The 17,565-nt window shown below is 40.7% G+C and overlaps 1 protein-coding gene across 1 annotated transcript in view; it reads left to right on the top strand.

Moving 5' to 3' along the window:
- Nucleotides 1-17,565, top strand: part of inpp5a (inositol polyphosphate-5-phosphatase A) — a gene marked incomplete at its 5' end in the record, with an annotated part of 87,031 nt that overhangs the window by 17,585 nt on the left and 51,881 nt on the right. Inside the window, 2 exons of the mRNA XM_079473413.1 lie at nt 13,946-14,009; nt 14,819-14,922. Coding sequence (XP_079329539.1) covers nt 13,946-14,009; nt 14,819-14,922 — 168 coding nt within the window. The remainder of the gene's footprint in view (nt 1-13,945; nt 14,010-14,818; nt 14,923-17,565) is intronic.

The following is a 17,565-nucleotide window of genomic DNA, read 5'->3' as shown; positions in this document are numbered from 1 at the left end:
GGAAATTTATTGTACAACGAAATTTGTTACGCTGTGTTGAAAATTTCATAAAATAATACATCACAGCATCTGTGTGGATAGAAAAGAGTAACAGTGGATTGAAATGAGAAGCATGAGGTGCTACAGGTGTTGTGTTGTTGTTCTGAAGGTTCTGCGCGTGTTTGTTTAAGTGGGTTAGAGGTGAAATCCAGATGAACGATTGTATATGCTGCATTTCATCATATTACTTACGTCAGGACATCCTGCAGACATTCCTGCGATGAAGACAGCGCGCTGCGTTCTGTTGGCATCTTTTGGTGTATTGTGGGATATGTTTAATACCCATAATGGTCTTGGCACGACCGTGTGTCCTGAAGTCCTCCCTCATCTTCTTATCCAATCGTTTTATTCTCTCGCTCCTGCATTGTTTAGGAAATCATCTGCAGCACACACGTACGCACACACACGTACGCACACGTACACACACACACACGTACACACACACTTAATAGAATTAGCAAGTATTGTGCTGCACATCTAGAGCACTTATCAGACCACCTCATCTTTCTTTCTTTCTGTCTTTTTCTTTTTCTCCTCCCGTCTCTTTCTGTTTCTTTCTCTCTTTCTGTCCCTTTGTCTTTAACTTTGTAATTTACTTTTTAATTTCCTGTATTTCATATTTTTGTGTTTCGTTTGCCACATCTCAGCGTTTGGTCTAAGCAGAATTCTGTAGTCTCTTTAATTTGAAAGTTTCATCTTTTGAAGTCTCTTGAGTTGTGATTTCGTTTCAAATAAAGGCTCGAGTCATTGAAATTAGATTTTGTAACATTGTTGCAGATTGGTTGATTTGAAGTGGCTCTCAAGTGACGTCTTTAAGACTCAGCCAAGGTTTGGCATCTCACCCTTATAATGAGCTCTTTCTCTGCCGGCCTGGATCTTTACAGATAGATGTTTCCAGTTCCTTCAAGTTTAGAAGGTTGAGATGCGTAGTGTCTAACAGTGAGGTTTTTTTCAATCTTATTTTTAAAGGACTGAATGTTGTCCTGAGAGATCACATCACAGCACAGACAGGTGAACATTAATCTGATAATCATGTGATAAGCGGCATGTTGTTTGTGTTTATCTGTTGTATGTGTCCAACTTGGACAGCAGATCAGAATCTCTATAGCTTTATGAGCGGTTTGCCTGTGCTGCAAAGTAAAACATATTTCAGCGTTTTATTCTGTCCAAGTGCACTTGAATCACACACAAAGGCTCCACACTGAATCTTTGAATGCCTCTCTTGTGTCCATCGGTTTAGAAGCTCATTAAATCCATCTGTGATGAGAGATTAGTTCATGTGAATGATCTAATTTCATTCCTGTTCTTATGCTGAAAACATCTGGAACAGACTTTCATTCCTGACTGAAGATGCAGTAAAGGACTGAAAGATCTGTTCTGAATCAGATGCTCATCTGTTGAGCACTTATTAGAAATGATGTTGAGACAAACTAAATCTCATGAATGGGAATTTCACCTTTAGCCGTTTATACACCCGAGTTAATGACTGATAAACGCAAGAATAAACTTTCTGCTCATGTCAAATCACTCCACAGGTCACTGTTTATTTTTACTGTAAAAATAAACACAAAAAAACTCTGAACTGGATATGAAACAACATGAGGGTGAATAGATTTTGGTTTTGACTATTCCTGTTGTTTGGAAGACATCTTCGGCTTTATATTTCTTACAGCATTGAGTGTTCGGTTGATTTTTTTTTCTTCTGTAATCCCATGATCCTTTGCCGTCTCTCTGAAATCTCAAAGCGCAGCTCTTATTTTCCAAGCACGACTGAATGTTTGAGATTTAGCCTCCCAATAGTGCACTTGATCTTCTTTAAGTGGTCGGTTTGGATACGCTGATCGCCCAGATAAACTTAAAGAGCATTTGTATTCCCCAAGCCCCCCCAACACCTTTCCTTTGCATGTCATGATTATCACGCAAATAACCCCATGACATAATTTCAGCGATCTGAGAAAGTCGCGGCACCGTTGCCATTGACGTGAACTGGTTCTCACTGTGCCGACTTTCTCTTCAGGCCTGCTGATGCACTGAGCTGTAACTAAGCCAGCACGGAGGATATCCTGCCATTTAAATCTATCCCAGCCAACTTTACATAACACATCATCGCCAGGCATCGGCTTTTACATAAAGACAAAGAATCCCAGAACGCCGTCCGGACTCGGGACTTAGCGGAGACGCGAGGGTGATCTGGCTTTCTCTGGGCTCCGGCTAAAACGTCACGGATCCGTGCCCACTGTTTGTGCTCTGAAAACACCTCGGACCGTTTTGAGAGGAAAGTCGTATATAAACGTTAGACCGGGCCAAGAAACTCAGGCCTCCTAATTTCTAAATAGCACTTGCTTAAATGTCAGTGGTTTGGCTATTGATGTTAGATCGGCCCAGGTGACCGTGCCCGTATAAAACTGTATTTCATTTGATTGTTATGTGAGATGGGGGAATGTTGTCTCTTTTTGGAAGAAATAAAGAGGTACGTTCTGATAAATCAGTCATAAAATGAACTGATGTATGACGGTAAGATATATTTCATTGTAGCTGCCGCCATAAAGCTGTATCGTGTCGGACATCCGCAGGGAGCCGTATGTCTTGGCAAGGCCACCGGGGCTCTAAGTTCAAAGAGAATATAGATCCGTGATCAAACGGTGAGAAACCAATCACCGGCCTACATTTCAAACCAAAGCGCCCCCCCCCGTGTGTTTCTAGGTCACAGCGAGTCAAAATCATCAAGCGGGTCACGTATCATCCAATGAGAAGTTTGAAAGAAATGCCTGTAAAGTTTTCTTGTGGAGTTGATGTCCTTGTGGCGATTTTGTAAGACTTTAGGAAATCACATCCAATACTCGTCTGAGCCGGCGCTCGGCCCTCGTCTCGCATACAGTCATAATCCAATCAAATGCATATGAAACGATCAGGGGAACAGGGCAGATATTAAATCGCATGATAATCTAGATTGATGAACATTCAACGTCAACATTAACAATATTTTCAAGCGCGCAGAATAAGGAAAAATCAATAGTTCTGTGGACCTGTGTGCCCTGAAAGAATCTCTATCTAATGAAGTACCTTTTCAAAGAGGAACAAGCTTTGAAATATTCTTTTTAATTATTGGACATCCATAGTGGAATATGATTTACATTAATGAGCGTAAGTGTATTAAAAGCATTTTATCATTGGCATCTGAAACAATTAAATGATGGCTTTGGGTTCATGCACCACGCGGCCAATGAGAATGGGCGCTAATGTCATTTTAATTAGTAATGAATGCCCCAATTGTTCCAGCTTTTACTTTTTTTGTGTGTGAATGTAATAATGTAGACAATGGTTATCATGTACGTGACCCTTCAGAAGATGATCCTATTAGCCCGGCGGAGCACATTTATTTAAATAAACCACACATATGGCCCGAAAGGAATATTCAGAGAGTTCATGAAATCTGGGATTTATTGGTTTGAAGGGAAATTTGCTGTACGGATAATAAAATGATACATAAATGAGTTTTATCATAAATGTTTTTATTGTTATAGGAGTAAATCACTGAACAATATTAAAGTGATTTGATACGTCCAAAAATTCTGTCATCATTTATTCACGCTCGTGTCATTTTACAGCTGGTTAAATTAGTTTGTTCTGATGAACACAGAGAACGATATTTGGTAGAATGTTAGCAAATGAGTTGACTAAATGAGACCTTGGGTCCTATTTTCAGGATCTAAGCGCATAGCAATGCGTCTGGGAACACATCTTTATTAGACAAACACGCCATGGGTGCACAAATGAGGGCAAATTAGGATGGGGAAATGAGATTTGCGTCGGGCTGAAACTTGCAAAAACACTTACGCTGTGCCTTGACCCGCATTGCACATGGTGTACGATAGGGCCCCTTAAGTTTAAGGTCACACATTTACAGGTCCATAAATATTTTGACCGAATCACATTTTTCGTTATTTTAGCTGTGTATCAAAATATATTCGAGTTACAGTTTTATAAAGATATTGTATTAAAGACGTTGTGAAGATGGTTTTCTTGATCCTTGAGAGGATAATGTCATCATCCAACACTTTTATGTCATATGGACGCCGAGGATTGTTTTTTACAGAGAAAATCGAAAACATTCGTGACAAAATAGTAAAAACTCAACCTCCAAATCTGTCCTATGAATTAGCACCAACCATCGCTCCAAAAGAAAGGCTCCAGCGTTTTTCATCTATAAAACAGGAAGATTTAATTCAACTTATTGCAACTTCTAAACCAACAACTTGCTTACTAGACCCCATACCAACTAAATTATTAAAAGAGTTACTACCTGTTGCAATTGAGCCCATTTATAACATTATTAACTCGTCAATTAATCTAGGCCATGTCCCAGGACCCTTTAAGATGGCCGTCATTAAGCCTCTAATCAAGAAACCAAACTTTGATCCAAATGAACTTGGAAACTATAGACCGATTTTAAATCTCCCATACCTGTCTAAAATTCTAGAAAAAGTAGTGTGGACTCAGCTGTGCTCTTTCTTACAAAATAACAACATGCACGAAAAATTTCAGTCAGGCTTCAGACCGCATCATAGCACTGAAACTGCGCTCGTTAAAATTACAAACGACCTGCTTATGGCATCAGATAAAGGTCACATCTCACTCCTGGTCCTGCTTGACCTTAGTGCTGCGTTCAATACCGTAGACCATAACATACTTCTAGATCGCTTACACAATTATACCGGTATTGAGGGACAGGCACTACAGTGGTTTAGATCTTACTTGTCAGACAGACATCAATTTGTCCATTTAAATGGGGAATCATCAAATCTAACGCAAGTAAATTATGGATTACCTCAGGGATCGGTTCTGGGACCCGTGCTGTTCTCCATATACATGCTTCCCCTCGGAAACATTATTAAAAAACATGGAATTAGCTTCCATTGCTATGCAGATGATACTCAGCTATATATCTCATCAAGACCAGATGATTCCCCCCAGCTATCCACATTGGCAGAGTGCATTAAAGATATACAACATTGGATGACCTGTAATTTCCTTCTTTTAAATTCTAATAAAACAGAAATATTACTTATCGGACCAAAGACACGCAAAACAAATATTTCTGATTATAAACTGCAAGTTGAAGGATGTACTGTTACTCCAACAAATACAGTAAAAGATCTAGGCGTTATATTAGACAGCAATCTGTCATTTAGAAATCACATCTCAAATGTCACAAAAACAGCCTTTTCCACCTAAGAAATGTTGGCAAGTTACGAAATATTCTGTGTGTTGCTGACGCGGAGAAGCTTATTCATGCATTTATGACCTCAAGACTTGACTACTGTAATGCACTACTTAGTGTTTGTCCTTCATCATCAATAAACAAACTACAGTTAGTTCAGAACACAGCTGCCAGAGTTCTAAACAGGTCCAGAAAATACCATCACATAACACCAATGTTATCAACCCTTCACTGGCTACACATTAAGTATCGTATTGACTTTAAAGTTCTTTTATTCACTTATAAAGCCTTAAAGGGTTTAGCCCCTACCTACCTAACAGAGCTTCTATCACACTACAACCCATCACGCTCTCTAAGATCTCAAAACTCTTTTGATAACACCTAGAATAACTAAATCCACCAAAGGGGGTCGAGCTTTCTCATACGTAGCACCTAAACTCTGGAATAGACTTCCTGATATTATTCCAGGATCAGACACACTCGTCCAATTTAAATCTAGATTAAAGACACATCTTTACAGACAAACATTCACTTAAAGCAAAATATGCTTAATAAACCACCAGGAGATGCTGACATTAGATATTATTTACTAGAATCATTTAATTTACTATATAAAACACCATGTAGCGTGTTTTACCCTTTTTTGGGGTTTTTATTATTCCCCTGTAAAGCTGCTTTGGAACAATGCAAATTGTGAAAAGCGCTAATATAAATGAAGTTGAATTGAATTGAATTGAATTGAAGTTACTGTGCTCAGCTGTGATTATTTTTTTTCAAATAATTGATTTGTTTCTGGCATCTTGTGATGACATTTTTGTGTTTTTGAAATCTAACTTGCATGGAAATCTCTCTGAACCGCATGATGGGGTTCACAGCAACAGCTTCCAAATGCAAAGACAACACGTAGAATCAACTTCAGACCTTTACATGCTTTATTTATGAAGAAATGATTTAAGGAAAAGCCCATACCTGTCCATAAAAACAGCTTTTGTTTCGACTGTCCAATTGCTTTTGGTCCCGTGATAAAAAGGGGGAGCTTCATATTAAAGAACTAATTCCTAAACCCACCAGCTAATCTGGATGTGAATACACTCTGAATAAAGCTGAGTGTGCACTTTAAGACAATATTCATTATAAAACTGTAACTCGAATACACATTGATACACAGCTAAAATAACAAAAAGTGTGCCTCTGTCCAAATATACAGGACCTAACTGTATGTATGTATGTGTGTAGAAAAGTCAATATTTGTGATTCCTTTGGTTTGAGATATTTTATCGAAGGACAGAGGCCGAGTAAAAATAAAGAAGTTAAACATGAAATGGATTGTGGTGCGCAGTAATGTGTGTAAAGCGATCGGCTCGGTTTACTCTATGCAGCATTTTGTGAAGATAAATACTCGAGCAGTGAATATGATTTGGACTGACAGATTGTGGTGTATTAGCAAAACGGAATACAAATGAGAAGTTTAATGTATTGCTTCACATCAGGAAGCAGAACAGAAATTAGACCCATAAAGTTTCAGCGAGACTAAACTTTGACTAAGTATTTACTATGTGAAGTATTCAGAGGAGTCGAGCACATGTCCGAACTGAATTAGTTTCTAAAAGGTCTGTTTGAAGATGTACGCATTGTGACTCAGTGATGTGTGCGTGTGTTTGTTGTTGAATGTCATTGGCATGATGATTTTATTGCTTTAGACCTCGGTGAGGTTAGAGGAGCACGGGCCGCATGATGAGCTTGGCAGAAATCTGGCAGAAGGATTCATTCATTTCACCGCTAATTACGGGACCGCCGGCCGTTCGGACTGACAAGGTTCAAGCGGGCGATGTCGAGGCTGCCAGCTCTCATCCCGTGTGCTTTATAAAATGCTCTTTAATCCCCCGCACAATATCATTAACTTTGTAAGTAGATGAACACAATGGACAAGCAATTTAATTATCTTCTGCCATTGGATGTTGGAAGAGAGGCTAAATGAAATTAATGCATGATATTTCCCCAGCGAGGCGGCCAACCTTGAGAGCGCACCGGATTGTTGGCAGGTCTGGCGCGGGACGCCCGTTTGGCCAATTACGCTTTGTTTAGATCAATCCCAAACATTTTCTGCAAAAATGGAAAATGCAATCAGCGGTTTGGAGATCAATCATTTAAGAGCGGCGTTTGAGTTCAGAAAGGATTTTAAAATAATGAGTGAACCTCTGATGTGTGTGATGTTAGTTACCAGATGTCTTGTGACTGTTAATGTTTCTCAGTCTAGTTGTGTGACTTATTCTTTTGAGGATTTCTAACTCTAGAAAATGTAATTTATTTTAAATGATATGCTTATTATTCGTCACTTTAATTGACCTAAAAAAAGTGTTTTGTTCAATTACATTTTATTAATGAGGATAGTAATAATTTGCGATATTAACACGTGTTTTATACTATATACAGCTGCGGAAATGTTTTTCATTTCAAATCCTCATTTCCAGATGCATTGTGGTAATATTTCAGTCCAATGTCTGTTGAATTTCAATCAAATCAAACCTCAGGAGTGACAATGTGAAAGACTGACAGCATGACAAGACACATGAAAACTGGGATAAAGGTTATCACATTTTTCTTAAATACTTGTAGAAATATGACTGTGGTGTTGTGAATCTAAACTTGTTTTCTTTGCATTATTTGAGGTCTGGAAGAATACAGAGCACATTTTCGGTTATTTCCACCTGTTTCTCATAAATGCAAATAGAAACAAGATTTTTATATGAAATTTAGGATAAATATTGTTTTTTGTTCACAGAATGAAACATCAATGATCATTTCACCTAAACGCATACTTTTAAATAGTACATTTTAAAATCAGAAAAATGGTGTCTGAGATGGTTTATTTTGTATTTTTACTATTTAATAAAGCAACATAAATAACAATTTGCCGGATGTAAACATCTCTGGTCCAAATACACTTCCTGTTTTGTTAGAAACATTAGAAACAAATACTACAAACAGAACATTTCAATCCAAATCGAAATGTCAAACAAGCATCTCTGACTTAAATATAAATAAAAGCAATTTTTTATAAATGATAAACATTAAAAGATATATATATATATATACTGTATCTGTGTGTGTGAGGGAGAAAGAGAAAATGTGTATATGTGAGAATGTTTGTGAGGGTAATTGTTTGTGTGTACAGATCTATACTTGTTATTCAGCATCCGGTCTCACCTGGTGTCTACTGAGAAACGCTGCATAAATATCCAATACTGCACAAACACAGTGTTTGTCATCCAGCACCATCAAGCCATCCAGAGAGAGAGAGAGAGAGAGAGAGAGAGACAGAGAGGAAGATGATGGCAGACGAAGAGCGCTAGAGACAGTCGGGGTAAATGTGTCAATAAGTTGGACGCTCTTCGCCGGGGAAATATGGATTGAGACTCAGATGTGTCGTGTGTTTGCCAGAGCATTGCTCATGCGCCGTTTGATGGAGTATTCGGGGTATCGGCCCTCGCTGTCTATTCCTCATGTGCTGTTTGACTGGATACACAGACAAAGCTCTCATTAAACGCACCTCTGTCACTTGATCTTATTTGCGGCCGCTGGGTCCGATCCGTCAGGGGCTCGCGTGCATCCCTCTGCTCATGTCTCGTGTTAAACTTCAGGAAAAATACCTCAAGGGTTCAGATGATGTAAATATATAGCACTTTATCCTTTAAACTATACTGGTGTGTTTAGCTGAAGAATGAGAGACGTGCACGGACTGTTTGAACTGAAGTGTGTGTGAGGGAGTTTGTGAAAGATTGTGTGTGTGTGATGTTTGTGTGGGTGACTTTGTTCATGAGAGTGTGTGTCAGGATAATGACACAGAACACCTCAGAGATTTGTGTGTGTGTGTGTGTGTGTGTTGGCCTCATGAGAGGTGGAATGGAGATCTTCCATCTTCAGATGTCTTAGCCGTACACACTGTCATGCAGTGTTTGACCCTTCTGAAGCTCACTGACACTCAACTGTGTGTGTGTGTGACCGCTCTGGAGAAATGACTACTTTTATCTTTACTTTATGGCTCATTTTTCAAAGTGAACACAGAAAATCCATGAAAGGTCAGTGGATGTGCGACCGTCTCTGTCTGGACTCACAGGCCGCTGATGTGGTCCACAATCCTGTGTCACACACACACACACACACACACTGATTACAGTTAAACTACTGCCATACTGACCAGAAGAGTAAAATAAGAGCTGATATTAACTCTGATGCTAAAACATGTTTTGCTGGTGACTATGAACATTTATTGTTTTGTAAAATGAATTTAGGCCGATATATTATTGCAGATAAATCATAAATCATTTCTGATTTACTTACTTTGCAATGTAGGTTCAGTATGTAGATTCAGCATTTATGAATGTGTGAATTATAGGAACAAAATCATATTGTTTGAGTCAGACTGCGGTCTGAATGCTTTCTGTCTTGAGATCTGTTAGACTCGTGACTATTAAGAAAATTTTTCTGGTTTGATCGGGAAGAACATCTATAGTTTGTGTGTTGAATAAAAAAGAAACCAGAAAAGTTTGAAGGTTAAATAATCTCCGGGTTACGGGTAGTTCTGGAGTGGTTGTTAGGGGGTTACGGGTAGTTCTCGAGTGGTTGTTAGGGGTTACGGGTAGTTCTTGAGTGGTTGTTAGGGGGTTATGGGTAGTTCTTGAGTGGTTGTTAGGGGGTTACGGGTAGTTCTCGAGTGGTTGTTAGGGGTTACGGGTAGTTGAGTGGTTGTTGGGGGGTTACGGGTAATTCTGGAGTGGTTGTTAGGGGGTTACGGGTAGTTGAGTGGTTGTTAGGGGTTACGGGTTGTTCCTGAGTGGTTGTTAGGGGTTACGGGTAGTTCTTGAGTGGTTGTTAGGGGGTTACGGGTAGTTCTTGAGTGGTTGTTAGGGGGTTACGGGTAGTTCTCGAGTGGTTGTTAGGGGTTACGGGTAGTTGAGTGGTTGTTACGGGGTTACGGGTAGTTCTCGAGTGGTTGTTAGGGGTTACGGGTAGTTCTCGAGTGGTTGTTAGGGGGTTACGGGTAGTTCTCGAGTGGTTGTTGGGGGGTTACGGGTAGTTCTTGAGTGGTTGTTGGGGGGTTACGGGTAGTTCTCGAGTGGTTGTTAGGGGGTTACGGGTAGTTCTCGAGTGGTTGTTAGGGGGTTACGGGTAGTTCTGGAGTGGTTGTTAGGGGTTACGGGTAGTTCTCGAGTGGTTGTTAGGGGGTTACGGGTAGTTCTCGAGTGGTTATTAAGGGGTTACGGGTAGTTCTCGAGTGGTTGTTAGGGGGTTACGGGTAGTTCTGGAGTGGTTGTTAAGGGGTTACGGGTAGTTCTCGAGTGGTTGTTAGGGGGTTACGGGTAGTTCTCGAGTGGTTGTTAGGGGTTACGGGTAGTTCTCGAGTGGTTGTTAGGGGTTACGGGTAGTTCTCGAGTGGTTGTTAGGGGTTACGGGTAGTTCTCGAGTGGTTGTTAGGGGTTACGGGTAGTTCTCGAGTGGTTGTTAGGGGTTACGGGTAGTTGAGTGGTTGTTAGGGGTGACGGGTAGTTCTTGAGTGGTTGTTAGGGGTTACGGGTAGTTCTTGAGTGGTTGTTACGGGTAGTTGAGTGGTTGTTAGGGGTTACGGGTAGTTCTTGAGTGGTTGTTAGGGGTTACGGGTAGTTCTCGAGTGGTTGTTAGGGGTTACGGGTAGTTCTTGAGTGGTTGTTAGGGGGTTACGGGTAGTTCTGGAGTGGTTGTTAGGGGGTTACGGGTAGTTGAGTGGTTGTTAGGGGGTTACGGGTAGTTCTTGAGTGGTTGTTAGGGGTTACGGGTAGTTCTTGAGTGGTTGTTACGGGTAGTTGAGTGGTTGTTAGGGGTTACGGGTAGTTCTTGAGTGGTTATTAGGGGTTACGGGTAGTTCTTGAGTGGTTGTTAGGGGTTACGGGTAGTTCTTGAGTGGTTGTTAGGCCAGTGTTCAACCACTTAACAACTACACATAACCTCCCGAGTCAGAAGAGCCCGTCCTCATGTCTCCACAAGGCTCTGCTCTCCTAACAAGTCTCGTTTTCTTTTCAGTTAAAACATCTCAGTTCTTAGAATAATATCATCACATATCACCTCAGCAATTATTTACTTGCATTTAATATTTAGTGATTTATAGAGGAAAGAAATCAGATGTGTGATCTATAGGAAAGAGTGATGTTTGTATTGTGATGTGTGATGAGGTTTGTAGAAAACCCGTAAAGCTGTTCTGAGAGGTCCGATTAAAACCCAGAACGCAGATTGTTAGGGTGGCCAATAAAATCTGCTTTTAATGGCCGCTTATTGTCTTTCTGTCTGCAATTACGGCAATGAGTCATCTCCCGTCACCTCCCGCAGCCACAGAGGGCATTTGACTAATGGAAAATTAAGTAGCGCCCGTGACAGTTGCCTTTATAAATATGTAAAATATACTTTTAATTATTTCAAGTGAATCTGGCAGCTAATCAATAAGACTGAACGTGACACACATACGCTCCACACCGGCCATTGTACAGAGAAATGCTTTCTGTCAGCGCGTCCGGCACCGATGTGGACTCTGTCACGGGCTGGACCAATGGATTCATTACCGCCGCTAATATGATGCTGAGGGGAGGGGGGTCCACTTGAACTTTGGTGGTAAATATTTATTAAGTCTTGAGTTCATATGATGATGATGAGCTGTGGGTGTGAGTGTTTTTGTTTGATAAATTGACCATTTATACTTTGAGAAATATTAATATACCATACATTATGAATATTCAGCTTACATGTGTATACATTTTAGGAATCTGTTGATGTTTTATACATTTTCATGACTTTAAACTGCTCATGTTCGTATGAAAATTGCATATATAAATATGCTGAGCATTGACATTTGTTATTCAACAATAAGAGAGAGAGAGAAACTATTTCTCTCTGTCCCTCCATCTCTCTCTCTCTCTCTCTCTCTCTCTCTCTCTCTCTCTCTCTGTCTCTCTCTCTCTCTCTCTCTCTCTCGCTCAAGTTTACAGAAGCATTTTACTTTCATTTTCCCAATGATAAATCAACAGGGTCTTTTCCTGGAAACTGACCTTCATTCCTGTCCCGTCAGTTTCTCTCTTCCGTCAGGCTGTCCGGGTCACGCAGGGAATGTTCTCATCAATGAAATGTGCTGCGGTGTTTTGGGCCGAATGCTCTGATACACGGAGCCGTGAGCAGGACCTGCTGTTTGTGCTTTTGACAAATCAGCAAATGTTTAATCTCAAGATGTGTTGATGTTCATAAATAATGCAGGAGGCCTTCCTACAGTCCTTCAGTGCCAGCCGACCGGACCCACCTCTTTATTCCCCACCATCATCATCTCACTGTTTCTGAACGTTGTCATCATTCATTCATTAAAAGAGCTGTGTTTCATACACAAGTGCATTATTACCACATTATTTCACCTGAATGAGAACTTCAACATCAACTCATTTATGCCTCATGAATGTCAGATTTCGAGGTGTTTTTGTATATTCTTCAGTAACCCATCATATTATAGAAGTACTAAGTAAGGGTTTGTGAGGTACCAGATAAATGATTATTGTGCATTTATCTTTGATTTATTTCGTTAGTTTTCAAACAGCCAGAATTAATCATCTGATTGAAGAAACTTGACTTCCTCTGTGTTTGAAACGTCTGGGGTCGTGTTTGGCCTTCATTTCATCAGATTAGAGCTCTCCCGACCTTCTGTCCGTCTGAAGGTCACTGAACCAGAGAAAACCTTCACAAGGCCTTTCACTCCATTTCTCACCGTTTCCATTGTTGTCTTTTCTTGCTTACCAACTGTACGATCTGCCTCTCATTTCATATTCTCTGATGGCCGGAGCTCTCCCATGACTCCTCACATCGGTCTCCATAGACGACGTGGGCCGGAGAGCTTATCGAGAGTATTAGTCCTCAGTTTTGGGCCGCTGCATTGAGCCGTGAGCGCACAGGAATCAGGTCTGGCTCTTTTTCAGCCCCGCCGGAGTGCCGGAGGTGTAAAAGCCTCTCAGAAAAGCAGTTAGTGAACTGTGAACCGCATCAAATCCCTGGAGCCTTATGCCGAGCCCGGCTCCGTTTGTTTGGACCGTCTACAGAGTGAGAAAACTGTCTGATTGTTGAGTAAAAATTAAGAATATAATCCTATTGAAGAAAATCTTTGGTCATGCTAAACTCTGACTGTGCGCTTTGAGCGCCTCACGACGCTTTGACAGAATCAGGTCCTGTTATAATTTACATGTTATATTTGAGCGCTGTGTGAACTCCATACAGAAGAAAAGACTTTTTCTTACAGCCTAATCTCTAGATACACAAGAGGAGAAAGTGTGCTTCTTTGTGCTTCTCTGTTGTGTTGTGAATACTCTATCGCGTGAATTTATGAAATATGACGTCATTTATTTTGGTAAAAGATATCACACTTCTTTGATCTTATTTTTTTCATGTCATTGTCAATTTAACTAATGCTCTTTCTAACAAACATCTAAGCTTGAATATTAAAGAGCAGAATATTAAAGACACTGTTTTACGACAATTATCAATAGAAATGAATAGTAGTTTTATTTTATTAATGTTTGTTTTTAAACTATAAACTATGTTTACGTTTGTGACTGGCACAGAATGTGCTTGATTTGGCTGTAGATTTGACCACTGTTGTGTAAATGTCCTCGTCTTCTGTTTCAGGCCTTAGGATCCTGCTTCTTCATTCACGATTCCCTGAAAAACATCCAGCAGTTTGATTTCAAAGGTACGTTTCACCTCTTGAGTTCAGTTAATGAGATGTTGCGTGCGCTCTCATCAATTCCATCAGAAACGGTCAAGGTGGGTGCAGAAGCTATAAAACATGCTAAGATGGAGTTACCCATAGGAAACAGTAATGCTTATTAATATTAGGATTTAATTCATGAGATTTCAGCCCCTGGTAATCGTGTACTCAAGCTATTGGACGGTTAGCCGTGACCTCATCAGCGGTAGGGGTCAGAGTTCACGTGTCCCGGCGGTCACACTAATTAAAGTCACTGCCATTACACCAGCGTCAGCATTAGCCCTCGCCGGCCCGCTCAAACCCGGAGATCTTCAACACCGGAATAGCTCACACATGATGGCCGTAATCGCTCCCTACATCAAAGTGATCATTCGGCGGTATCACACCTGTCAACATTAGATTTTTACCTCGAATTAGTTATTTTATACAGATTTAAATACATGATTTTATCAAAGATGCCATAGTGCAGTTATATTATTATGTTGAGAATTACAAATGTGTCATTGGAAAATATTTTAAGGTTGTCTAAACGTCTTTTATTGTAATGTGTGATGTGTAGAGGGCGAGAGATTCGGTCACTGTCAGATAAAATCACAGATGTTCTTTACTTGAGACTTTTTTACATTTACATTTCTGTGTATATCAGTCAGTTTTATTCGGTCTGTTTCTCATGGATTCACTCCTGACACTTCTGTGTTTGGTCAATAGGTGGCGCTTTTGTTTGATGAAGCCCTTGATGACAAATGTCGCTTTGTTTTCTGATTGAACTCTTCATGTTTGCTTTCTTACAGCCAAAAAGTTCAAGAGGGTGGTCGGTAAGGAGATCAGCTCGGACACGTTGTTGACCACCACCATGCTGGAGAAAGAGAAGTTTCCCCAACATTACTTTCCTGATGTGAGTCTTCAGTCCTTGCACAGCAGAAATCTAATCGTCCGCACATGAAAACAAGCGCATGCATTAAAATTCACTAATAATAATAATAATAATACTGGTTTCTTTCACCTGATAACGTAATGCGATGTAGCCTTGACAATAAATCATTTTATATCCACATCTTTACACATTTACACAGCACATTATAATGTTTAATCTCACGTATCGCTCGTTTTTCTAGAGAGTTTGATATTAACTATTATCATTTATATACATATATACTGCTTTTTACAATGCACATCACTTTACAAAAAGATGAATTAAGCAGCTCTCCCTGAATTGTGGTCATTTCTACATCTTTGTCCCGTGCATCCATAGGGTGAATCTCTTTTACTTACAGAAACACATTTTAGATGTGTAATTATTGTGAGAATTCAATGAGATTTAAAAGGTCTTCTTCCTTTAAGATTGCAGGTGTCTGTTGCTCAAGAGTGATTTTCTCTTCCATTTTACGGTGACACCTGTGTGTGTGTGTGAGTCTGATATACTAATAAAGTGCTGGTGTCAGGGCGATTCCCCGCAGCCATCAGTTACCCGCGCTCGGGCGCTCTCGTCCCGTAAATATATGCAAAAAAGACTAAGCTGCCCTTTCACGGGCTGCTACCGTTTTCCGCCTCTTTCACGAGTAACATCCCGCTTCACTTTATCTCCCGCAGGAGGCATTTCCACACGATCGGAAAGCAATTACAGAGCCGCCGCACCTTCAGACGAACGACACGAAAGAGACGGAAAACAGAAAAAGGCAAAAGTTTGCCTGTTGATTTACGCGGTATCGTGGAACGCCTCATGAATGTCGGCCGACGTGCCGGAGAGCAGCACTCCACATAATGTTAGCCCATTTAAAGCAGCAGATTTGTGTAGTCTATCAAGGGCTTTCTCACTCTCGCTCGCTCAGTAGTGAGAAATTGGTTGTTATCATAGATCACAGATACGCTCAAACCTCTTATGAAAGATGAATTAATTTCACTAATGCTCTAATGCAGGTTTCTCATGAGGCGGGCAGGCTGGCGATAACCTCGGCTTCATCCTGCTCCGCGCTCCGTGATTTATGCTGTCTTTTAGTAGATGAAACCGCCCGGATTCGCCATCCATCTAACTCCCTAAAGAAACGCTATTAACAGCGACTGTGGGACAAGACGCGCTGTGTTTAGAGGAGGTCTTTGCTTTTGTGTTTAATAGCTTTCTCGGGTCTCGAATGGTGTTGCTGCTTTTGGGAAAATTGCTCCGTAATTTGTATCATTTCATATTTTTGGCCTTTGTGAGGTATCAAATTCAGTTATTCAACAAGTTCACCAAGACTCATCCTTTGCCTGATGAAGTAACGTGTAAGCTGTAGATGTGACTATGTCAGGTATAACTTGAATGCTGAATAGACCGATTGGCATCCTGGTCTGGAACTCTGTCGCAGAGAGTTCTGGGAAGCTATTTTAATGACATCACTTTCCCGTTTGATTGACAGCCTAGCGGTTCAGTGTCTTTCAATCCGGCTATAAAAATGGTGAGGATTTGCGCCGGGCGTACGATAGGGCCCTTGGTATCAGGTGTGTTTAAAAGTTCCTTTGTGTTTAGTGTTATTATTTTGTCTTCCGGGAAGTGCGTAAATATCTCAGAATAATGATTGAGAAGATGATGTGGCCCTGAGCTCACACTGATGATGTCTTATTTAATCTGACCCGGATGATAGAACAGTGACAGATGGAGAAGAGAAGTGCTGGTCTTCATCAATCAGACCCTGTGTTTATTAGTTATTTCTCGTGTGGTGTTCGTGTCTCGCCGTGACTGTGGGGACGCAGCTGTGGGCTGTTATTTATGAGATGGTACAGATCTCTCAAGCACAATGTTAGAAAGGTCAGGAGAAGCTCTCCCATCCACCCGCAGCGGCCCGTGACGTCTCTAACTCGTGATGGAGGTTGATTCGTCCGATGGCCGCCCGAGATGAGATTATGTAGTTCTCCCGTAGACCCCGGTGTTTAGACGCTTCTCTCTCTCTCTCTGGGCGGGATGGAACGGAGCCGGAGCAGATATCCGTTCATCATTGTCACCTCCTGCGTGCTGTGACCTTTATAGTGTCCACTGGAGTGACCCGGCCGCGCAGATGAGATTGGCTGTGATATTTTCATTCCTGTCGGTAGAAGCGTATTTACAGGTTTAGTCACTCAAAATTACAATTCTGCCGTTGTTTGTTTACCCTCCTGTCATTCTGAACCTGAACCTGAAAAAAAAGGGAAAACAAACACATGTTTCTAACATGTTTTGTCCATCAGTGGTGTCAGAAAAAGCCAGTAAGTTTGTAGATATGTGTGTTTTATTCTGTGTTTGTAGAGAGATGAGACACCTGATGAGGTGTTTTCTGTGTCTGTACCGAAACAGGTTTTATTGACCTCACGAAGCCCGTCGGCCGTGCTCTAGTTTAAGGATTAATTCAAGTATGCAAATGTAATTGAATTTGATACAGTTCATCTTACACTAATGCGCTCTGAAAGATGTGAGGAGCAATCAAATCACTCGAAGACCTTTAATTTGCATCAGAGTTTTTAAATAAAATTACTCAATTTGTAATGATGTGACCCGGCCGGTAATTAGTTTATTCATCGCTGCAGTTAA

Source organism: Barbatula barbatula (assembly GCF_947034865.1).
Source record: "Barbatula barbatula genome assembly, chromosome: 14".
NCBI lineage: Eukaryota > Metazoa > Chordata > Actinopteri > Cypriniformes > Nemacheilidae > Barbatula > Barbatula barbatula.
Note: the sequence above shows the minus strand (reverse complement) of the source record. Positions and strands in the feature narration are given on the sequence as shown.